This window comes from Monodelphis domestica, chromosome 4 (assembly GCF_027887165.1).
Source record: "Monodelphis domestica isolate mMonDom1 chromosome 4, mMonDom1.pri, whole genome shotgun sequence".
In the NCBI taxonomy this organism is placed as follows: domain Eukaryota; kingdom Metazoa; phylum Chordata; class Mammalia; order Didelphimorphia; family Didelphidae; genus Monodelphis; species Monodelphis domestica.
The window spans coordinates 85,043,111-85,067,829 of record NC_077230.1 but is presented as its reverse complement, the minus strand read 5'-3'; the positions used below and the strand labels follow the sequence as shown (position 1 = coordinate 85,067,829).

At 36.1% G+C, this 24,719-nt stretch overlaps 1 protein-coding gene across 10 annotated transcripts in view; it reads right to left on the bottom strand.

Annotated features, from left to right (window-relative positions):
* The window catches only part of STXBP5L (syntaxin binding protein 5L), a 469,360-nt gene extending 465,653 nt beyond the window's left edge, over positions 1 to 3,707 (bottom strand). For 2 of the 10 annotated variants that reach the window (XM_056793507.1, XM_056793508.1), the window contains exons 1-2: positions 3,465 to 3,661; positions 2,103 to 2,300 (exon numbers count right to left, since the gene is read on the bottom strand). In XM_056793507.1, the coding sequence (XP_056649485.1) occupies positions 2,103 to 2,300; positions 3,465 to 3,575 (309 nt within the window). In that variant the 5' untranslated portion in view covers positions 3,576 to 3,661. Of the gene's footprint in view, positions 1 to 2,102; positions 2,301 to 3,270 lie in introns of all 10 variants that reach the window. The other 8 variants (XM_056793509.1, XM_056793512.1, XM_056793511.1 and 5 more) reach the window with 6 other exon arrangements.
* Between the last annotated feature and the right edge of the window lie 21,012 nt (positions 3,708 to 24,719).

Genomic DNA, 24,719 nt, shown 5'->3' with positions numbered 1-24,719 from the left:
AGAGCCAAATCCTTTGGAACTCTTGTAGTGCCATATAAATTTTAGATTATTTTCTAGTCGAATCCCTCATTTTACAGATGAGAAAACTGAGCCCTAGAGAAGTTAAGTGACAGTGATTTAGTAACAGAATAGGTAGAAGACTAGAACCTAGACCATCTGTCTCAAACAAAATCTGTTTCTGCTATTCCCTATTTTTAGTCACATTGTCTTGACTATTATAACTCTATCCAACATTTTTATCATTTAAGAAGGGAAGTTCTTGACCCAGAGGTTCTTTAGTACTTTCTTTTTCCAGTAACACTTTTGGTCATCATCTTATGTGATGCTTACATCTCCATGCATTATCATACTGGAACTAGAATTTTTTTAATGTGAGAGTATTACACTCCACTGACTATCTTATTTTCACCAAACTGAGATATCAATTATATAAATTGCTGTTAAATATTTTTGCTCTATTATTTTTTGAAAGTCACTAAAGTAAAAGAATTTTTAGTCTTTCTTTTTGGCCACTTCCCATAATTGTTAGAAGTTCACACAGATGTGCATATTACTTTGTCATCCTCATCTTGCCTTCATTACTCAACTCCTTTCCCTGAATTTTTATTTGAAGTCTTCTCTATCTTTTAAATGCTAGCAGCCTGAAAGTATTTTTAAAATAACTCATCCCTCCTATTCAAACCAGTTCAAATTATTGTAAATGTTCTATGGTTCTTGATGAAACTTAACCCTACTTCTTTCTTCCATTCAAACTTTGGAAGCCTCTGTGGAGAACTAGTTGTATTTCAGATAACAGAAATCATAAGCATCTGTCAAAGGTAAAGAAATACAAATCTGACCTCCCAGCTCCTTCCTGATACATTCCTAGTTGTGGCTGGCAACAACTACCATTAGCTCCTTCCCTGTCCTGATAGCCTGTCTATAATTTTATAATAAGTATAAGAGCATTACAATATACATATTCATAGGGAGAAGAAGAGAATAAAACCAAAGTGCTTAATTTTACTTAATTCTGTAGGTACTTGTTATTATAAATTAAGTTAAATTTTGATAGCTTAATAACTAGACATTTAATTCCATTGTTAGATTATTTTAGGGAATTGGAGAGTAGGACAGTTCCTGAAGCTCATAACATCATTCATTTACTATGAATAATTTTGAAAATCTCATGTGCAGTATTAACATTTAATAGTTTCTATTATAGAAGTTGGTCTTTTTTCTCAAAAATACTAGAAAAATGAAATACCTTTACTGGCATTCCATGTGTTTACTTTAAATCATTTCTTATTAGGAGAGTTTTAAATTACATCATTTAAATTATATTTATTTATGTGTATCTGTATTAGGTAAAAAAAACACTCATGAGTTATTCTTATTTCAAAAGTAACTACAAAGTATATTATAAATTTGAGAAATAATATCAGTAACATTTGTTGTTTCAATTCCTTTTTACATTCCTTCCCCCCAATCATTTTTGCTACTTATAAAACCTCCCTCTAAGTTTAACTCTAAAATATTATCTAAACTCTCTCCCTGCCAATGCAAAACATTTATAAATACTAAGTTCATGACATATACTCATTTATTTTAGAAGACAAAGGATTCATTTAAGAAGAAATGAAAATTTTTAAATAACTAACAGAATCTTTAAGTTAAGTGTATCAATCCTGATAATATGAAATCAATGCTAGTAGCATTTCAATAGATGTAATCACTTACTTAGGATATTAAATCAAAATAACAAAACAAATTCAAAAGCTTCCATAAATGGAACTATATGACTAGGACTATTTTTACTTCATTTTACTCTTTCTTTAAATATTCCCTGTTGCCTCTTTTACTTTTTTTAATTGTCCAATATCTTTCCCTAGGTTATCTTTAAAATGTCATATCCGTTGCTTATTCACAAACTACTACTGTTAACTTAAGTCGATGCTGATATTGATATCCTCAAATATCCTCATTAATTCACTGTGCCGCTCTGCACCAGACTCCTTCAAGCTGTCATCTCTACGGTTTCTAATCCCTAATGAATACTTCTGGTTTGTTTACAATCCGAACAGAAAGAAAACAGACGTGACACCCCACTGCAAAAACCTTACCTTACAAATTTGGAAGTAGTCCGAAGTTAGGGTTTCTTGTATCTCTTCTCTGAGAACCCCTGCAGTCCCTCCACTCTGTATAGAACCACCTCCGGTCCCACTGCCACTGTTACCACTACTGCTGCTGCCACTGCCAGGGGATGAGGCAGTTAAACCATCCAAAACTTTGCGGAAATTAAACTTCTTCATTTTAAGATACTGCTTGTCAAAGATTTGGGGGCGGGGAGGTGGGGGATAAAGTGAAAACACACTTAATTACATGTGGCTAAAAAGTCCCTTCCTTTTCCCTAAACAAGGCAGCAATTCGGTACCCCCACCCACCCCCGCCTTTTTTTTTTTTTTTTTGCTCAGCATGAGACATAACTGGCTGAAAAATACAAAGCTTTCATTTTGTCCAATTTCAATCCTGAAAATGGCCTCAAAAACAAAAGCAAAGTAAAACTCCTGGAGCAGCAGTAGCAAACCCTTTCACATCTGACCATCCAATGCTTTACCCTGAGCTGTAGCTTTTAACAGAGCCAAGGTAAAAATAAAAGGCAGTGTCATCATCGTCATTAGCATTATATCATCGGGATTATACAATCAAATCAGAGTCCAACAGAGCAGGGAAGTCCTTGCTTCCTCTCTAGAAAAGACTCGGGGTTGCTTTTTTAAAGCTCCAGGGTAGATTATTTTATTTGCAAAGAAAAACCAATGGGGGGGGGAGTAAAGAGGAAGGGGGGTGCATTGTATCCACGCCCCCAGCCCTGTCTACCACCCCTATATCTCCTTACTCAACCCCTCCAAGAAAGAACCCCCAAACTGCAACCCCCCTCCCAGCAGTAGCAGCTAGTCCCCATCTCCCTCCCCAGCCGCGCCGCCTCCCCCGCTTCAGCTCCCGCAGCCACTGGCTGGCCGTGCGGAGCGCTCACAGCCCGGGCAGCGACGGTTGCTCCCTGCGGGCCCTCCGAAGCGGCCGCAGCCCCCTTCTCCACCCGCCGCCGCCGTCGGTCCCAGCGGGTCCCCAGGGGGCAGCCTCCTCGCGCCCATGCCCGGGAGGTGCGGAGCCTCGAGCTTCCGCACCCGGACAGGTGTGCAGGGAGCCCAGCAGGGCGGGGGGGGAGGGTAAGGGGGGCAAGAAAGCAAAGGGAGTGGGAGCGACCCCCCCAGGATCAAGCCCGGCAAGCACCTTCCTCGGACGACACTGCCTAGCCCGGGGGTCCCGGGGAGGGGAAGGGGGGCGCGGCAAGGGGAAGGGGGGCGGGGAGCGTCCGGCACGGTCCCGGAGACCCCCCCCCCTCCGGTGGCTGCTTCGGGTCCGGTAGGTCTGTCTGTCCCTCCCTCCCCTCCTTCCCTGCGCCGGCCGCTCTCCGAGGTACTAACAGAAACAGCAGCAGCCACAGCTCCGCCCTCCCCGCCGTGGGAGGCGAAGCAAGCCCCGCCTCTGGCTCCGCCCCTCCCTCGCGGCTGGGAGCCAGCAGGCGCCGACGCCATTGCGACGGAGGAGGCGGGAAGTTGCCCGAAGGAGGGGAAGGGGCTGTGGATCTGCCTTCGACCCAATCGCAGATAATCTGCTGGTCCAGTGGGACTGTAATCGCACAGCTCCTAGGCGCTTTGGGGAATGGCGGAAAAGGAGAACCAATGAAAAGGTGGGGTGGGAAGATAGCCAAGAAAAGTGCCTGGCGGCTTGCTTCTATTGGGCTAGGTCTTTGATTGATGAGTAGTCCGACCAGTGACTAGCTGGAGAGGGCGTTGAGGATTTTTAATTGGCGCTACCTGTTGAGGGACGGAACCGTGGATCAATAGAATGCCTTGAGAGTGGGAGCGCTTAATTAGTGCTTGATTGAGTCCTTGCTCTTCGCGTCGAAGCTGTGAGCAAGCAATACCGCACTAATGCTTGGTACTGAGGCTCTTCTTGGGCTATGTCGTGCTGTCGGAGACTACGACGTTTGGTTTTGCCACCTTCCTGGTAGCCTTCCGACCCTCTTCCACCCTTCCTGCTTGGAAATAATCCCAGTTTTTTAAGAAGAGATTTAACCAAGTATTTCTTAATCGTCCCACTGCTAGAAATATTAGCGCTTTAAGAGAATATTGTAATACCAAAAATAGAAGATAATCTAGTCCTATTTCCTAGTGAATAAACTGACTGAGACCCAGAAGAGAACTTAAACTTGTCCAAGGTCACAAAATATATAATATAATAATAATAGTCGACATTTATATAGCGTTTACTTTGCGCCATGCAGTGTGCTAAGCACTTCACAAGTATTATCGTATTTGATGCTCAAACCTGGGAGGAGAATGCTATTATTATTTCTATCTTACAGATGGGGAAACTGAAGTAAACAGAAGCAAAGTGATTTGCCCAGGGTCATACAGGTAGTGTCTGAGGTCAAATTTAAACTAGGCACTTCCTTGACCCAGGCTCAAAATGCTATCTACTGTACCACCGAAACACTTACAACTAATGAATGGTAAAAGCAACGTTAGAACCCAGGTCTTCTGAATCCCAGTCATACCATAGCCAATTTAATTAGTCTCTAAAATATGAAATGTTGTGTTCTATGATACACAGTAGAGAACTATTGAGAGGTGGAGATGTTTGTTCAAAGATCTTCAAATCATATCTCTGGTTATACTAGAGCCATGACAAAGAGTTAGGAAAGGAAAGAGTATAGAAAGGGAGGAGATGAAAGAGAGAAACAAAAAAAGAAGAGAAAATAATTTTTTCCTCAACATTTAATAATAAAATGACAAGATCTTGGCATTGTGAAACAAAGAAAAAGATTTGCTTTAAGTTTCCAGGACCATGCATATTAAATAACTTATGTCTCTTTACACATATGTATATATGTGTGTAGATTTAGCTAGATATCTAATCTGTGTAGGTATTCCTTCTGCTGGTCAGAACACAAGCTTTTCATACCTTTCTATCCTGTGCAGTTTTCATTCATGTGTTTCTGTGGATCCTATTTTAAAAGATCCCTTCAAAGTGGTAAAAGCTTTGCTGTTTCTTTTAATATCTCAAGGATACCCAGGTAACACTGACTGTCCATCTTGATGCATGACAAATCCATCCTCAAAGAAGTCTTGATATCCTTGGTGGTATCTTTTATGACACTGTGCAAGTATCCTGGGTAATAGGTTACATATTGTTTATACCCCTCATCTATCTTTCTACTGCCCTTTGGGTCACCTGCAATTGTGATTTGTTTGAGATTGTAGTGTTTCATGACTCACAGCAGTGGCCAGAGAATACTGAATGTTGAAAAGGGGTTTTGAAGTAAAAAACAATTTGTATCATTGAAAGCAATGCATAATTTCTCAAATGTACACTAGGCCAATCTTTTTCTACTCCCTACTATTTAATTCTTTATTCAGTTTATTATGCATTTGATACTTCAACAACTACCCATTAATCAATATGGCATAGTATATACTTCACGGGTGACAGTCAATGCCTTTACTTTTGTCCATTTCACATATTTGGATCCTATAACCTGGTTAGTTGCATTGGAGCCTAACTAATCATTCGCTGTGTTTTACATTTATCTTTGTTCTTCATGATTATTTAGCTTTACTTAGAGCTTTGCTCCAACTGGTCAGTGATCTGACTGTGTTAGCAACTACAATGATGGTAGGAGAGTTTATCTGGGACTGAGCATGAGATATTTTAACGTAGAGTTTTAGCAATGAGTCAGGGTAAAGGCTCTCAGCAAGAGCTGAGCATCACAGTTTGATGATAATGACAGCTAATATTTATATAATACCTTAAAAGTTTACAAAGTACTTTACATATATTATTTTATTTGATCTTCACAAACAGTCTTTTGAAGTAGGTAGTATTATTATCCCCATTTTACTGATGAAAAAAACTGAGGCAAACAGAAATTAAGTGACTTTCCAAGAATCACACTGACTCTAGGTTCAGCATTTGTAGCATTCCAAGCATATTCACATCTATGAAACATAAATGATTGTATGGTTACTGTGTCTTCAGACACAAGGTGATACTTTGATATTTGTGAGTGAAATCTTGACCTAGCCATGTGGCCTGTTGCCTAAGACAAATTCATTAACATTTTGGCTTGGAGTCCTCTGAGAAAGCATGGGTTGAAATGTACACGCCCAAAAGGTGTTATTCTTACCTTACCATTCAATCTGAATTGTCTATGCTTTGTATCCTGACTGCTACGGGCTTGAAAGCACCTCCCTAATCGCTGAGGAATAAAAATAGAGGGCGGCCCCATGATTTTCTCTTGGATCTTCAATCTGCTCTAGGAATTTCTCTCTCTCTCCTCTATCTCTGGTAAACCTCCTCTCCCGAGGCTCTAGCCCCTCTCGGTTTTGCATTCTCTACCTTTATCTCCTCCTCTACCTCGTGTTCCATAATTCTTATATTTTCCTTCCAAGGAGTATATCATAGGGGTTTGCCTGCCCTATTTAAACACTGATTTGTCTGTGTCTGTCATTCTTCACCCTGGTTCTCAGATTCCCTATCTCTCCTCGGGTCCTACCACAAAGGAGAACCCCTTCCTGTGTGACCCCCACACAGCCACATGCCACAGCATTCTATTCACAGTACCACCTAGCAACTGCTACTGTAGCAGCATTAGGTTTGCACATGTGTGTATATGTATATATGTACAGTATTATAAATAACTGTTTTATATGTGTATATATGCATATATATACACAAATATATATACACACATACAAAAATATATTCAGGAGGGCAATTTGGAATTATGCCCAAAGGGTGCTGAAAGACTGTCTGCCCTTTGATCCAGCCATAGCACTGCTGGGTTTGTACCCCAAAGAGATAATAAGGAAAAAGACATGTACAAGAATATTCCTAGCTGCTCTCTTTGTGGTGGCCAAACATTGGAAAATGAGGGGATGCCCTTAAATTGGAGAATGGCTGAACTAATTGTGGTATATGTTGGTGATGGAATACTATTTGTGCTAAAAGGAATAATGAAGTGGAGGAATTCCATGGAGACTGGAACAACCTCCAAGAAGTGATGCAGAGTGAGAGGATCAGAACCAAAAGAACATTGTACCCAGAGACTGATACACTGTGGTACAATTTAATGTAATGGACTTCTCCATTAGTGGCAATGCAATGTCCCTGAACAATCTGCAGGGATCTAGGAGAAAAACACTATTCACAAGCAGAGGACAAACTGTGGGAGTAGAAACACAGAAGAAAAACAACTGCTTTAATATGTGGGTCAAGAGTATATGGCTGGGGATGTAGACTCTAAATGAACATCCTAATGTAAACACCAACAGCATGGAAATAGGTTTTGATCAAGGACACAAGTAATACCCAATGAAATTGCACATCAGCTGTGGGGGTGGTGGTGGAATGGAATGGGCGGGAAATAATGTGATTATTGTAACCAAGGAATAATGTTATGAACTGACTAAATAAGTTAATTTTTAAAAATAAAAGTAAAAAAAATGAGAAGGGTGAATAATACCACCAATGAAGATAACAGTAAGGCAAATATTATGAACTACTTTGCTCAATTTTATATGCATACACATTTAGCAATGTAAAAGAGATGAAAGAATACTTACAAAAATAAACTACCCACTTATTTTTTAGGAAAAAATATATTCAGAGTACAATATATAATATGTGTATATATATACATATAAATGTGTGTGTGTGTTCTAGTTCAGTTACTTGCTACCAGTATGCCCTTTTCTGGAGGTCCATTTCTGCCTTTGCATATTGAGATGACCAGTGAGTTCCAGAGACACATCCAATTTAAGAAGCTATGCTTTTATTCCAGCAAGGCCTTCAGTACTCTGAAAACCTTCAACTTTCTTCCTTTTGCATGTCTTTAGAGATAACTTCATTACTTTTTAGTCATACTTTTTTTAAACCAAACAACGTTACCTAGTTTGATCACTAACCGAATTCACTTAACTTTGCTAAGGAATTTGTGATTGTTTGCAAAATTTTACCCCTAAAAGACACACAATTGGGAAATTAGTAATTCTTGAAAGAATACAGTTTCTAGGTAAAAAAGAACATTAATTCTTTTGTTTCTGTCTAAACTTTTAAGATTTTAACTGTTCATACGTAAACACATTTTAAACACATTATTTTCCTGCCTTAGAAAGCAGGTTATGCTGAACATATATGAATTCTTTTTAGTGTCTCAGGATACTCATCACCAATATCAAGGACAGAGGCAGTATCTCACATTGGAAAGAACAATGGACTTCAGATGAAGCAACCTGGGCTCTAGTTCTGTCTACAACTTACCAGCTTTGTGACTTTGAGTGAGTAACTTAATATCTTTGTGCCTCAGTTTCTTCATTGGTAAAATAAGAGTCTTGAACTACATGGTTTCATCCAACTCTAATGGCCAATGGTCCTGAAACACTATATAGTGGTATTCGCGGAGATTTTTGAGGTATTCAGTGCTCCAACCCTTCCATGGTAGATTTCAGGCCCATACCTTACTATCATGACAACAGAAGTAATAGGGTGAGGGGGAATCTTCCTTCATATCTTCTACACTTAGTCCCCAGACATTGTATGCTGCCTCCTTGTTATTGTCATTCAGTCCTTTCCAACTTTTGGTGACCCTAATTTGGGTTTTCTTGGCAGAGATCCTGGAATGATTTGAGATTTCCTTTTCCAGCTCATTTTACAGATGAAGAAATTGAGGCTACCAGGGTAAAGTGACTTGCCCTGTGTCACATAGCTAGGAAGTGTCTGAGACAAGTGTTGAACTTAGGAAGATGAATCTTCCTGACTTTAGGCCCAGTGCTCTATCGACTGTGCCACCTGGCTACCCTGCATTTCTTAGTGTCTACCAATTCCCTTTTTTCATTCACTCCACTATAGTGCAGTATATACAATCTCTTCATGAGAACAAGTAAAGTTTTCTTCATGAGAGAAAATTCTAATATATAAATTACATCCCATTTATATTAAATCACATAGGATCAAGGAAGCTAGCTGACTGAGTAGCTAGAGAGCCAGGCCTAGAGATGGAGGTCCTGGGTTCAATATCTATGTGACCCTGGATAAGTCACTTAACTCCAGATTCTTAGCTGTTACCATTCTTTTGCCTTAAAACCAATACTTAGAATTGATTCTAAAACAGAAGGTAAGGATTTAAAAGAAAATCAAGTGAAACCTCAGTTTTTCTTGTACTTATCAAATATACTTTTTTAAACCTAAAGACTATACCTGTGGATGGTCCCGAAGAACAAAAAGCAGCCGGGTTAGAACTGGGGGATTTGATTGTGCAAAGCTGAATTCAGACTTGAGGCAGAGGTATGTTGAATATTAGCTCTCTGCGGAAAATGAAAACTTTAAAGGAGAGGGAAATGTGATGAAGAGGGGATGGGAAAAATGAAATTTAATTCAAGAAGAAAGATTCAGTGGAGAGAAGGGGAAAGTAGAGAAAGAACCTGCAGCTTTAATTACATTTGTCTTACCATTGAAAAGGGATGGCAGAGCAGAGTAGGACTAGAGAAAGGGGAGAAAAGAACTTAATCAGTCTCTGTGATGGGGAGCATAAGCATCACAAAGTCCTTTTTTTAAAAAGAAGATTCATTGTAGGAATGGAATTCTCAAAGGAAGACAGTGGCTGACCAGTGAAAAATTATGTGGTGGAGACCCTGATTATTAATTCATTTGGCACAAAGCCAAAGGTTTGTTCCAATTCTTCGATACAATAAATTTGGTGTGTACTTCAGATCAGCAGAGAAATTGGATTTATTTTGGAGAATATGTCAGAAGAAAAGGAGATAGTACTGATGAAAGAATTTTGTGGTGATGCTACTTAGCAATTTAATGCTAAAGAATTGATCTATTTTATTCAGGAATGAAAGAACAGATATGGAACACATTATGACTTGGTTAAAGATATTGCAATGTATTAACAGTTTGAGTAAAAGTAGGACACAGGCCTGGAGTTTGAACTAGGAACTCTAAATGTGAAATAAAACTCTACTAAGGGACATTGTGGTTGATCATCTATCAGGTGCTTTTCATTTCAGGTCAGAGAAAAGTCACTGATGGTATAATGGAAAGCAAAAGACTTACTGAAGATGTAATTCACTAGAATATAACACACTGTGGAGAAAAACATTGCCAGTGTGGAAGCCAATTGATCCTGGGAAAAAGGAAAGTAGGAGAAGAATTAGAGAAATAACTTTTATGACAAAGAAAAAATTGTAATATAAGAGAGGGGATTCTGTCCCCTCTCCAGTTGCAGTTAGTGTAGTAATAGAATGTAATCACACACGATTACGTTTTTTACAATATACAGTGATGAGTTTGGAGCATTGTAAGCAGGACAGTCAACTCCAAACACCTCTATGAGATGTGAACACTCCTCTGGCTGGTTCAAGAAGATAGCAGTGTGATTGTCCAAGCAAAAAGTCTAATCATTCTTCTAGGGGTTTTAATGGCTAAGCCCTCAACAATTTCAGGGTTGGAGGCACTTGTGGGAAATATCCTTTTGTCTGTACTGGGTGACAACAGAGTTGAGGGAAAAGAGATTTTTCTCCCCTCCTTTTTCACTGGCCATGTCATCAGACCTATTGAACCAATAGGACATAGTACATCCAGGAAATAATAGATACATACTATGTATTCAAAACATACACAAATGCAAAGAGGCATTCAACTGAGGAAAGGAAAATCTTTAGAGAATGTGGCCTATGACAACTGAGTCCTAGTCCTTAAGAAAAGAAGACCTCAGGGGAAAAGTTGAGTACTCTATTGTGAAAAAAAAAAAGAATTTCTAGGTCCTACAGTTTCAGGAATTTCAAGTTGTCTTTGCCACATACATATCCCATGTATTTGTTTCAATGTCATTGTCCTTTAAATTTAAGCCTATTCCCATAGGGTCTATGGACATTTGTAGTAGAATGAACCCCAGCTTAATAGAACAAATGGGTTGTAATTACTGTTCTTTCTATGCCACTTGAGTAAATAGCTTTACTAAGAGTTAATTGTGTGTGCTGGTTCATTGTTAATTGGAAGCGCAACAGTAGAGGTTCATGATTATAATGTTAAGAGTGTAAACTAATAGAGTTAATGTAAACTTAGAACTTGAAAATCATCACCTCCTTGGACACCCAACATAGAAGAACAATGGAATTTGGGGGAATGTAAAATGAATATCATGGGAAGGTCTAGACGGGTTGACATTTAAAACCTTGCTTCAGAAAATATAATTTTATCTTAATTCCATAGAAGAGGAAAAGGACAAAAAACTGAAGAAGCTAAAGTATCAAAAGCAAAGAAAATTATTAGTCCCACTGTTGAAAGAATTAAAGTCACAAATGGGATAGAATTACAGGATGGGGTAAATAATATCAGACCTAAGATAAGTACAAGATATAGGCCAGAGGAATCAAGAGGACAAGGAAAAGAATAAGTTCAATGGAAATTTTGAAGCATAAATTTAAATTACACATATATGGGCAAAGAACAACTTGAAAGCACATGTAATACAAGAAGCGCAAGAATACAAAAGACCAGAAATGAAACCTATGAGTATGTGAGAGAAGAAATGAAAGAAATAAAATAAAATTTGAAGAGGAAAACATGTTATATGTAAAGCTGATTAATAAAAGATAGCTAGATGGCAAGAGCATTATGTTTCACATGCATAATGTGGATCTTTGAAGGATATATGAAACTGTTCTATTAAACAGTTAAGTGCCTTCTGCTTTCAAGGTATTCTTCTAGATACCAGAGATCCAAAGATAAATATGATAATCAGGTTTTATATTTTCCTTATGCAACTTATTCTATGTATGATGATAACTCTAAATTAGGGAGGAGAAATGATGAGATTCATGCATGTTATACTTCCCAAAGAAACAAGAAGAGGAAAAGTGATTTAATGAAATGATCCCCTTTCAATATACAAGAACCAGAGTTGCACTGCAAGGGGATTTCAACTATATCTTATGAAATGTGATTAAGAGCAAAAGCAATTTTTAAAAAGTGAGACAGGGAATCAACTACTCATGATTAAATTGTGAGAATACACTATCAAAAACACTTCTTTAGGTATATAGTGAGGAATACACTAACAAAAAAAAGTGAGAACAGATTGACAGGACTTACATGTAAGAAAGAATAGGAATAATGGCATAAAAAGTAAAATATATTCACTATCCATTCATGTATTGGTAATAGCCAAAATTGTCAAAAGCTGGAAAATTGGGCAGAAGTGTATGGAAGATGAGCAATTTCTGTTAGAACAGGAAGGAATAATAATAATCAAAAAGATTATAAGAAATCAATGAAAAGAAGGAAGTCTCCTGCTCCCCTTTTGAAGGAAGAGGAATATTAAACATATATAACATATATGAAAACACTCTGAAAGGAGGAGCAATTTTCTTTAAATCAGAAGTTTTAGAAAATTAAACAGATATATTCCTCTCCTAAAAAGTGATTAAGTGAATACGCTACTAATAAAAACCAAGAATAAATAGTTCCAATCAAAATAACTATAAAGTGCACAAAACATGTAGGGATTAACCTATCAAGAGTGCTGAACTTGTCAGAATGCAAAATTGGAATGCAAAAACTAAATGAAGACAAAGCCATCCCCAGCTCTACTCATTTGGTCTATATGTCTGTTTTTATTAAGTCTTTCTTCTGTATAAAAACTAATAAATGCTATGTTGCTTTCTGTAATGTCTTATCTCTGTAGTTCTATACTAATTCTTATTATGTTTTGTTTATTAGAATTTTGTAATTGCAAGTGTTACAATTCTTCTTTAGGGATGCAAACAAATTGCTTGCCAAGGAATAATCATAAATATACTCTTATACATAGCTATATTAATTCATAGTAAAGCCTCACTAGCATCTTTGTATATTGAAAGTTTGTTTCATCTTTCCCCTATGGAATCTGATTAGCATCCATATTTAGAATCTCAAAGGGTAAAGAAAAATAAATATCTTTGTAAGGCCTTTGATTCCTCACTTTAGCAGAAATCTCAAGGCTATTCTCCTGCCAGATAATTGACATGTGTCCTGTAAGTGTTGCCTCATTCCTTTTGCTTCCATCCTTAAAAACAGCCAAGGTGTCCTCCTCTTTTCCAAATGACAACCTTATAGATTAAATAACCATCCAAGATCAGATAGCTCCATAGCAACTGGCTTCATAAATAACACCCTCAATCTAACCTTGAGTATATCCAGTAACATTCCATTTTCATACCTTTAATCCCTTCAACAAATTACTATACTTAACATATTGAGAAGAATAAATCTGGAGGCAGAAGTGGCAGATAAACCCTTGCTTCTTACTGATCATTACCTGTCCTGGAACTTCTTAAAAGGAAAGAGCATCTCAAACAATAGTCAGAGATGGGACTTTTCCTATACAAAAAAAAAAAGGGAAAACTGGAAAGACATCTTTGGAATGGCTATTCCACCCCAGGTATACCAAACTAAAGATGAATTCTGTGTTCTACAAGATACTTCTCCTGTCTCCAATTTGTTGTAAAGAATATCCTTTAATAAAAAGTCTTTTGTACCTAAAAGTCTTGTGGATTAATTTCATTTTCTCCTTCCTAGTATAAATGCTGATACTATCACATAATCACCCATTTGAAGAGGCATGAGATACCAAAAGAAGAAATTGAAAAGGGGAGGAAAATATGATTAGGTCTCCTTGTTTTTAAATTCCACAATCCCAGGGTGCCTAATTGTAGTCATTGGAGTGAGTGGCCCCAATTTTCCTGCCAGCAACAAAACTTTATTGGTCTTGTTATGTTTACCTCTACCCAGCATAGAAATGTTAAATCTCTGCAGAAGCAAGACCAGAAACAATCAAGCATGGAATTTTATAAGCCCAATAATACAAACTGCTGGAGGAATGAATCCTTATTCAATAAGAGCTTCTGAGGAAACCTGGATGGTGATTTAGCAGAAAAGTCTTATACCAGCATTGTATATCATATGTCATAGCAATCTAAATGTAGATGGCCATATCATATGACTCGTAGTCCCAACATTTAGAACAGGGCTAATCACATAGCAGGTCCTTAATGAATAAATGGTCATCAATTGATTAATCATTTAAAAATTAGAGATGAGAAGAAATATATACTAGATTTGTAGTTAGCAGAAGAATTCAAAAGCAAACAAGTAATAGAGATCACAAAATATAAAAATGAATGGTTCTGTAATTATATACATTTCTAATTATACCAGGCAGATAAGCTTTAACAGCTACACTCAGATGTTTGGAATGCCCTGGGCAATTATATAATTTTGTACAAATTTGTACAATTGTACAATCATACTGTTATACAAATATAACCAATATGACCAGATTGTGAAAGGAAAAACTATGGGCCAATGACGTCTTTACATTCTGTATCTTTGATAAAATTTTGATATTCAAGGTAAATAGATTTTGTTCTCACCAAAAGGCCTTCCCCATTAGATAAAGAAACATATGAATTGAACTGAACTCAATTAGCCTTGCTGGTAACCTCTCCTCTGCCAAACATCCTTATTATTATTGAGGGCACCACCAGACTGCCTGTCCTTAGGGCTTCCAAAGTAGGTGTCATCCTCAACTCCGCACTGTCTCTTGCCCCAGCATATGAAATTTGTTGCCAAACTCTGTAAATTTCATGTTTGCAAAACCTCTCACATACATCTATCTCCCTTTTCTTCTTTGATACTGCCACCAACTTGATACGGGGATTCATTAACTCATGCCTAGACTATTGCAATTGCCTGTTGATTGATCTACCTGCCACAAGTTTCTCCTCAATCGTGTTGATCTTCTATTTAGCTGCCAAAGTTATTTTACTGAAGTGTAAGTCCAACCATATCAGTACCCTTTTCAATAAACTGCAGTGGCCCCCTATCACTTCAAGGATCAAATACAAAATCCTTTGGATTTCAAAGTCCTTTATAACCTGACCTCAAACCCCTGACCCTACTGTTTCTCAAACAAAACACCCTTCTGTCCATTCTGCTCTGGACACTTTCTCTGACTATCCCCCATTTTCTTTTTTTTTCTTCCTTGCTTACTCCATTAGATTGTAACCTATATATCACTAGTGCTTAGCAGAGTGCCCAGCCACAATATTGACCAATTAAGGATATAAACAGTTTTCATAAGAAGAAATGCAAACTAGGGGCAGCTAAGTAGCACAGTAGATAGAACACCAAGCCCAGAGTCAGAAGGACATTAGTTCAAATCTGGCCTTTGATTTTTCTTAGCTACATGTGAGCCTGAGCAAGTCACTTAACCCCAATTGCTTAGCTCTTGATTGTCTTCTACCTTAGAATCAATACTTAACATCAATTCTAAGACAGAAGGTAAGAGGGTTTAAAAAAAAGTAAGATATAAGATGCAAAGAGTAAAATATACAAGAATGAAATCAGACAATAGATATAAAGTACTTTGTAAACCTTAAATGTCCATGTAAATGTCAATATTCCCAATATTATCAATATTATTATCATTATTGCTTTGCTATTGCTATTTTTGTTCTGATTTATTATGAAAGAATCATATATGGCTGAACTTGGATCACAATGTTCAGAAAAAAAGAGTTATGGGAATAAGATAATTGCATTCAACACATTTACTAGGGGGCTGTTGTGGATGAAGCACTAACAACAAAGAGATAAGAATACCAGTCCATGAAGTAATAATATTCAAATTTATTTGTTATTAAAAGACAACTAGGTGGCTCAATGAATAGCATCCCAGGCCTGAAATAGGAAGGACTTGGGTTCAAATATGGCCTCAGACTCTTCTTAGCTGAGTGACCTTAGGCCAGTCACTTTCCCCCAATTCCTCTCCTTTACTGCAATTCTGCCTTGGAACTAAAATAGTATCAATTCTAGGACAGAAATTAAGGTTTTGGGGTTTTTTTTGGGGGGGGGAATAGGGGTTGATACTGATTAAGAAATAGAAAAGTAGATCAGTAGAACAAATTAAATGAGGAAGAATAAGAAACAAATGAATTCAGTAACCCATTGCTCAGTTTACCAGAAAAGAAATTGATTAATGAAGAATTCCCTATTTGATAAAAACTTCTGGAAAAGGTAGAAAGAAGGTTGGGAAAATGTTGGTCTAGAACATTTTATATGACATGATAAGCTCACAATAAATGTTAAACATCACACAGAAAAGAGCTGATTAGGAGAGAATCATTGCAAGAAATATCTTTGATAAGCATCTGATATCCAGGATAGGTAAATTATAAACACAAGCATATAAGACTAAGAGCCATTTCCCAACAAACAAGTTGTTAAAGGATATAAAGGAAATACACACATACACATATATGTGAAATATTCAAAAATATTTCGAGCTGTTAACAGCCATATGAAAGATGGCTCCAAATAAATAATAACATGAAAAATTCAAGTCAAGATACCTCTGAGGTTTCACTATGTACTCAGAAAGCTGAAGAAGATGATAAAAGATGGAAACAGCTGTGGAGAGGATTCTGGCATACATTATTAGTCAATCTGGGAATTGTTCCAGCTGTTCTGGGAAGGAATTTGGATTTATGGCTTAAAAAAATTACTAAAATATCCATATACTTTGACTCAGATATCCCATTTGTGAACTTTAGATTACTCCACCCTACTTAGTCTAACAAAAACAGGAATGTCTACACCCATACTTAAGGATTAAATTTTAAGGAGGATGGCCTATGACAGACATATACTAGCAAATGACAAATCAGAAACAACTAACAGACCCCAGGCTGTCCTAAGTCAAGCTTAAGCTACCATTGGTGCATGTGAGATGCAGGAAAGTGATGTAAAAACCATCTATAGTTTCACGTCACTTCCTCTCTCTGGGCTCTTTCCTTGGAGAGGTGGCTCTGGCGGCAGCTTGCTGAGTGTTTCGGCATCTTGGCATGGTGTAAGCTATTGTCTGGGTTTGGTGGTGAGTTTTCCTTGATACTATACTGGGAGAAGCTTAGTAGCCTAGTTCAGGTGAGGCATCTTAACTGAACTCTCTTGGAGTTTAGGCTGATTCTTTTCTCCTTTACCTTCCAAATACTATCCTCTTAGGAAAGCCTCTAATCTTCTTCAAAGACCTTGTGGTAAAGGTCTTTGAACTCCCTCTGGCACAGGCCAAGCAGGAGAAATCCTATACTCTCTTCTCTCTCTTCTCCTTAATTCCTTCCCTTTATATTAATTAAAATCACCATAAATTTCCTAACTCACTTGGGTATTTTATTTGGGATTCTCTCTGGTGACCAAATTAATTTAGATTAAGTCACAACCCTAAAATTATCCTTATACATTGTATATACATTAAGGAAGTAAAAGAAAAAAAGATATCAAATACCACAAAATTTTCATAGTGGAATATTATATGGCTACAAAAAAAATGGAAAAAATAAATGGCCATTGACTAGGAAAGAGCAAAACAAATCATTTGTAGAGAGGTCAGGGCAGGAAATAGAGGCTTGGCAATTTTTTTGTATAAGAGTTGAGGCTATGGAGGTGAATGAGATTGCAAAGAGTAGCATGTGTAAAAGAGAAGGATGAAGATAGACCCTTAGGGAATATTGGCATCTTAAAATGTTAGGGAAATGGTAAGTAGCCAATGACAGACAAAGGAGGAGATGTTGAAAGGAATAAGAACTTGTACAATAAGAAGTCTCAGGGGCCAATGAAGGATAGAACACCTAGTAGGAAGGGGAATGGCAATAATTTCAAATGTTGCAAAAATATCAAGGAGATTGAAAGAAAAGAGGCCTTTGGGTTGGGTGATTAAAAAATCACTGACAAGGTAGAGCCAAGATGGTGGAGTAGAATCAGGAAAACCTTGAAACCACCATGGAAACCTTTCTAATCAATTTTAAAATCATGCCACAGAAAGAATGCTGGGGTGAAAGAACCAACAAGGAGATGGAATGAAGCAACTTTCATGTGGAGAAAAACTTGAATGACAGGCAGAGACTGTCTAGTTCTCTGGACTGAGAGGGGAACACAGCCCATAAAAGGCAACACAAAGGAGTACCAGCACAGAGCAAGCCCCCCTATCCACCCCCAACTCCACATCTACTGTTCCAGATTCTTTTTTTAAAAATTTTAAAAACCCTTACCTCCCATATTGAAATCAATACTATTTATTGGTTCTAAGGCAAAAGAGTGGTAAGGGCTAGGCAATAGGGGTTAATGACTTGCCTAGGTTCACACAACTAGGAAGTGTCTGGGACCAGATCAAAAGACCAGACCAAAGCAAAATTTATATGTCTAAATACTTATGTTAATAAAATATAGAAAATGCAGATCAATGAATTGGGTATGCAACTAAAGAAACTAGAAAAGGAACAAATTAAAAATCATCAATTAAAGCCTAAATTGGAAATTCTAAAAATTAAAGGAGAAATTAATAAAATTGAAAGTAAGAGAACCATTGAACTAATAAATAAGACTATAGATTTTATGGGGGAATAAGACAAATAACAGAGTGTTGCTTAATTTGACTAAAAAAAGGGGAAGAAGAAAATCAAATAATCAGTATAAAAAAATGAAAAGAATGAACTCACCACCAACAAAGAGGAAATTAAGGCAATCATGAGGAGCTAATTTGCCCAATTATACGATAATAAATTTGATAACTTAAGTAAAATGGATGAATATTTGCAAAAATACAAATTGCCCAGGTCAACACAAGAGGAAATAGAACACTTAAATGATCCCATCTCAGAAAAATAAATTGAAGAAGCCATCAATGAACTCCCTAAGAAAAAATCCTCAGGGCCAGATGGATTCACAAGTGAATTACATCAAACATTTAAAGAACAATTAATCCCAAGGAATCCTACCAAATTATTTTTTTCCCCAAATTTGCTTCATGAAACAAATATGATACCATTACCTAAGCCAGGAAGAGCAAAAACAGAGAAAGAAAATTATAGGCCAATTTCATTAATGAATACATGGGCCAAAATTTTAAGATACTAGCAAGGAGACCATAGCAATATATCACAAGATTTATACCAGGAATACAGCACTGGTTTAACATTAGGAAAACTATCAGCATGATTGACTATACGAATAATGAAACAAGCAGAAATCACATTATTATTTTAATAGATGCAAGAAAAGGCTTTTGACAAAATACAATACCCATTCCTATTAAACACTCCAGAAAGCATAGGAATAAATGGGTCATTTCTTAAAATGAAAAATAGTATCTACTTAAAACTTCTAGGAAGTATCATTTGTTAAGGGAATAAGTTAGAAACCTCCCCAATAAGACCAGGAGTGAAGCAAGGATGCCCATTATAACCAATATTATTCAATATTGTTTTAGAAATGTTAGCTTTAGTGATAAAGAAAGAAAAAGAAATTGAAGGAATTAAAGTGGCAATGAGGAAACTAAATATTGAAGATGATATGATGATATACTTAGAGAATGCTAGAGAATCAACTAAAAAGCTAGTTTAAATAATTAATAACTTTAGTTAAAGTTGCAGTATATAAAGTAAGTCCACATAAATAATTAGCATTTCTATGTATTATCAACAAAGTTCAGCAGCAAGAGTTAGAAAGAGAAATTCCATTTAAAATCACTCTAAATAATGAAAAATAACTAGGAATCCATTTTCCAAGGCAAACCCAGGAATTATATGAAAACAATTATAAACACTTTTCACAGAAATAAAGTCAGTTCTAAATAATTAGAAAAATACTAATTTCTCATGGGTAGGTTGAACTAATATAATAACAATGACAATTTTACCTATATATATATATATATATATATATATATATTCAGTGCCATACCAATCAAACTACCAAATAAATTATTTTATAGAACTAGAAAAATAGATTAGATACACAAAATTCAGGGGGTGAATGATCTTATCAACCTAGTGTTTGATAAGCCCAAATATCCCAGCTTTGGGGAATAAGAACTCTTTAACAAAAAGTGCTGGGAAAAATGGAAAGCAGAAGCTAGATATAGACCAATAACTTATACCCTATACCAAAAAAAGGTCAAAATGGATACATAATTTAGATATAGAGTTATACCATAATTAAATTAGGGGAACAGAATAGTTTACCTGGCAGATCTTTGGAGAAGGGAAAAATTTTAGAAGCTGTAAAATTTAAAAAATTAATTATATTGTAAAAACTAATATAACCAATATTAGGAGCGAAGCAACAAACTGGGAAAATTTTTAATAAATTTCTGATAAAGGTCTAATTTCTCAAATTTATAGAGAACTAAATCAAATTTATAAGAATACAAGCCATTCTCCAATTGATAAATGGATATGAACAAGCAATTTTCAGATGAAGAAATCAAAGCCATCAAGAAAAATATGAAAAAATGTTCTAAATCACTCTTGATTAGAGAAATGCAAATTAAAATAATGCTAAAATACCACCTCACACCTATCAGATTGGCCAATATGGCAGTAAAGGAAAGTGGTAAATGTTAGAGGAGATGTGGCAAAATTGGGACACTAATGCATTGTTAGTGGAGTTGTGAATTGATCCAACCATTCCGGAGGGCAATTTGGAACTATGCCCAAAAAGCTATTAAACTGTACATACCCTTCGATCAGGTAGTACCCAAAGAGATAATAAAAAAGGAGAAAGGACTGACTTGTACAAAAATATTTATAGCAGCTCTTTTTATAAGTGGCAAAGAATTGGAAATTGAAGGGATGTCCATCAATTTGGGAATGGCTGAAGAGATTGTGGTACATGTTGGTGATGGAATAGTGTTGTGCTATATGAAATGATAAGCAAGATGATTTCAGAAAAAGCTGGAAAGATCTGCAGGAACTGATACAACTGGGAGAACATTGTACACTATAAGAGCAATATTGGATGTTGATTATCTATGAAAACTTGGCTCCTCTCAGCAGTGCAATGATCTGGGACAATCCTGAAAGACTTATGATGGGGAGTGCTCTCCACCCACAGAGAGAGAACTGTTGGAGTCCTCTTTCACATCATTGTTTCTATGGTTTTATTTTGGGGTTTGGGGTTTTTTGTGCTTTTACAACAATGACCAATATGGAAGTATGTTTTGCATTACAAATAATTTTTTTTTAAGATTACTGGTGACCCTCAAGGGAACAGTGTCAGAACAGACATTTTAAGGTGTTGTAGCAATAATGGGTACTGACAGAGCAGAGGCATCAGGTATAGAAGACTCCTTAAAAAAAAGAGAAAGAAAGTAGCATGGGATACATGGGCTGAAGGAAGGCTTTTGGTTTTAGTTCTTTTGTGTGTAAGGGGTATGTGTGTGTGTGTGTGTGTGTGTGTGTGTGTGTGTGTGTGTGTGTGTGTGTGTGTTTAAGATAAGGAGAGATCTGAGCCTGTTTGTAAACAGATGGGGATAAGTCAGTTGAGAGAAAGGGATTAAAGATTCATGAGACAGAGGGTTTAACTGCAGGAGCAAAGTCCTAGAAGACATGGGTGGTGATAGGATCAAGGTCACAGAAACATATTATTTATGTTTAGGACAAGAGAAAGTTTTTCATGAACAAACCATGATTTTCTCTTTTAAATTACCCAAACAGATGATGTGCCCAACAGGAAACATAAAAGCTCCCTGACTGGGCAAAAAAGTACAGAACATCCTTACATGTTTTAAAAGAGAAAATTATGGCTTATTTCAGAAAAGCATTTTTTTTCCTGTAGTAAACAAGTAAATGGTGAGGAACCAAGAGAGCTACACTAATTGAAAAGGCAAAGTAAAGGAACAGAAGAGCTGCAAATCACTAAGGACAAGAAGGATTTTTATAACTGAGAAAATAGTTGGTACTACACAGACTTTATATTTAAAAGTAAATTCATGTTTTATTACAAGTAAATATATTTCTTTAGGTAATACACTGGAGAGGTGACTGATATTCTTAGATTTTTAGCTGTTTTTTTTTTTGTTTGTTTTGCTGTAGGAGGAAAGCCTAAACTATTCCTTTTATAAGCTATCAGAAGGAAACATTATTATCCATAATCATCTAGTACCAATCTTCAGACTAAAGGCAAAATATAGGCATCCCTTCCACATCACTAGGATGAGGAGCATTGTGTCCCAAAATGTAAATTTTTTTAATTTAAAAATTTTATTTAATTTATTTAGAATATTTTTCCATGGTTACATGATTCATGTTCTTTCTTGCCCCTCTTCCCTCCCCCCCCCAAGCCCCATAGCTGATGCACAATTCCACTTGGTTTTACATATATCATTGATCAAGACCAATTTCCATATTATTGATAATTGCACTAGGGTGTTCCTTTAGAGTCTACATTCCCAATCACAAACCCATTAACTCATGTGATCAAGCAGTTGTTTTTCTTCTGTGTTTCTACTCCCACAATTCTTTCTCTGGATGTGGATAGTATTCTTTCTCATAAGTCCCTCAGAATTGTCCCGGATCACTGTGTTGTTGCTAGTAAAGAAGTCTATTACATTTGATTGTGCTAGACTAGACTAGACTAGTATCAGTCTCTGTGTACAATGTTCCCCTGGTTCTGCTCCTTTCACTCTGCATCAATTCCTGGAGGTCTTTCCAGTTTACACAGAATTTCTCCAGTTCATTATTTCTTTGAGCACAGTAGTATTCTGTCACCAACAGGTACCACAATTTGTTCAGCCATTCCCCAATTGAAGGGCATTCCCTCATTTTAAAATGTAAAATTTTTTTTATAAAAATCACTGTGAGAAGTCACATGAGAGGTCATCATAAACCAGCCTGGCAACCCCAAAGCAGTGTATAGAACCACTACTAAATTTGTTACAAATTTAGTTTTAAGAAAAAAAATGTGGCTGTTCATTTATGTTAGAAATAGTAACATATGTACTATACAGGAAATATATATAATAGTATATACTTTTATGCACCTATGAATTACTAAATTTTAAAAGAAACCTACATTTCTAGTCTTTGCATGTCATATATTGGCATTTACCTTCTTTTTGAAAACTTTAGCTTTTTACTTGTTTTAACTTTAAAAAAGAAATTGTGCATATTTGTGGTATTAAAAGAAAATATGTTGATATTATATAATATTATGCATAAATTTTATGCATTTCTGAGTTTCTAAACTTTTTTGTCATCTGCTGGACTTTGCGTGTCTTCTGTGGTATCAGTAAAACTCTCAAAAAATTCCCACTTAGTTTCTTATGCCAATTGTGAAAGGAAAAGTTGTGGCATGGAGGGAATACCTATATTAGGAAGGCAAGTGGCATGCCACTCAAAATGTCACAGGATTAATTTATAGATTTTAAAAAATCTTAAGGAAAAAGGAGTGTAGGATAGCAAAAGAAATGATAAAAAAAATGGGAAGAAAGTGGCCTTCGCAGTTCCACATCTCAAACGATACTAAAAAACAATAAATATAAAAATGATTGCTAGTTACAAAATAGAGAACTCAATCAGTGGAACAGATTAGGTACACACGGTCAAATGAACATATGAACAAAAATGGTAAACTCAAAGACCTCAGTTACTATGGCATGGGCTCATTATTTCACAAAAACTGCAGGGAGAATTTAAAGCCAATCTTGCAGAAATTAAGCATAGACTATTATCTCACATCATATATCCAGATAAACTCTAGATGGATAGATTTTGTCCTAAAAATTTACTTCAAATCAGCAGCAAATCAGAGGTCCAAAAAAGAAATTTACCTTTCAAATTTATGGCTAGGGAAGAGTTGATAACCAAAGTCCAGAGAGGAACACATATGGGGGTTAAGTGACTTGCCCAGGAACATATAAAGAGGGTGGATAAAAATATTTGTACAAATTTTTATATTAGTGAAATTTTGTAAGCTAATTAGTATTTCCCACCTATTGGGAAATAACAAATTTTAACATATAAATGAATGGACTATATTGCAACCATAGAAACAATGAAATGGTGAATTCTAAAGAACACTAGGAAGAATACTATGAACTGTTATAGAGTAAAGTGAGCTGAACATCATTAAATCATAAAATATATTAAATAATATAAAATATTATTATTAAGATGATATTATTATTAACTTTAAGAAAGTCACCACGAACTTGGAATTAAGTCCAAACAAAAGGATGAAAAACAATTGTTGGAGTGAGAAGAACTGTGGACAGAATATGTGGACAAATAAAAAATACTGAGATTCTTTTGTCTGGAACAATGAGGTCTGTGGAGAAATATGATCTAAGTCTATAATAGAAAGGAGAGAATACATAGAATGAGTAGGGATTCACCCATCAAATTCTCAATATCAGACACAATATCAAAACAATATCAGAACTCCCTTTTAAACGTCCCTCCCCAAAAAAGGTCAAATTAGAACCCTTTTGGTTTTAAACTTCTTTAAGCTTTAAAAAATATTCATTGATATCTTTTGTTTTTACAACACTTTTATTTGTCACCATATCTTTTATCTTCTCCCTGTCTGAGAGAGACATAGTTTATAACAAAGAAAAAATAGAGAAAAAAACAATTCAGCATTCCAAAAACATCAACTTCTTGTAGGAACAGGAAATAAGAAACATACCTTTTGATAATAGCTAATAAGCTTATAAACTATGTGAGAGAGACATGATTTAGAAAAGGTTAAATAAAATTATAAATTGTTTATCTGGAATAGCATTTTATTGGAAATTAAGA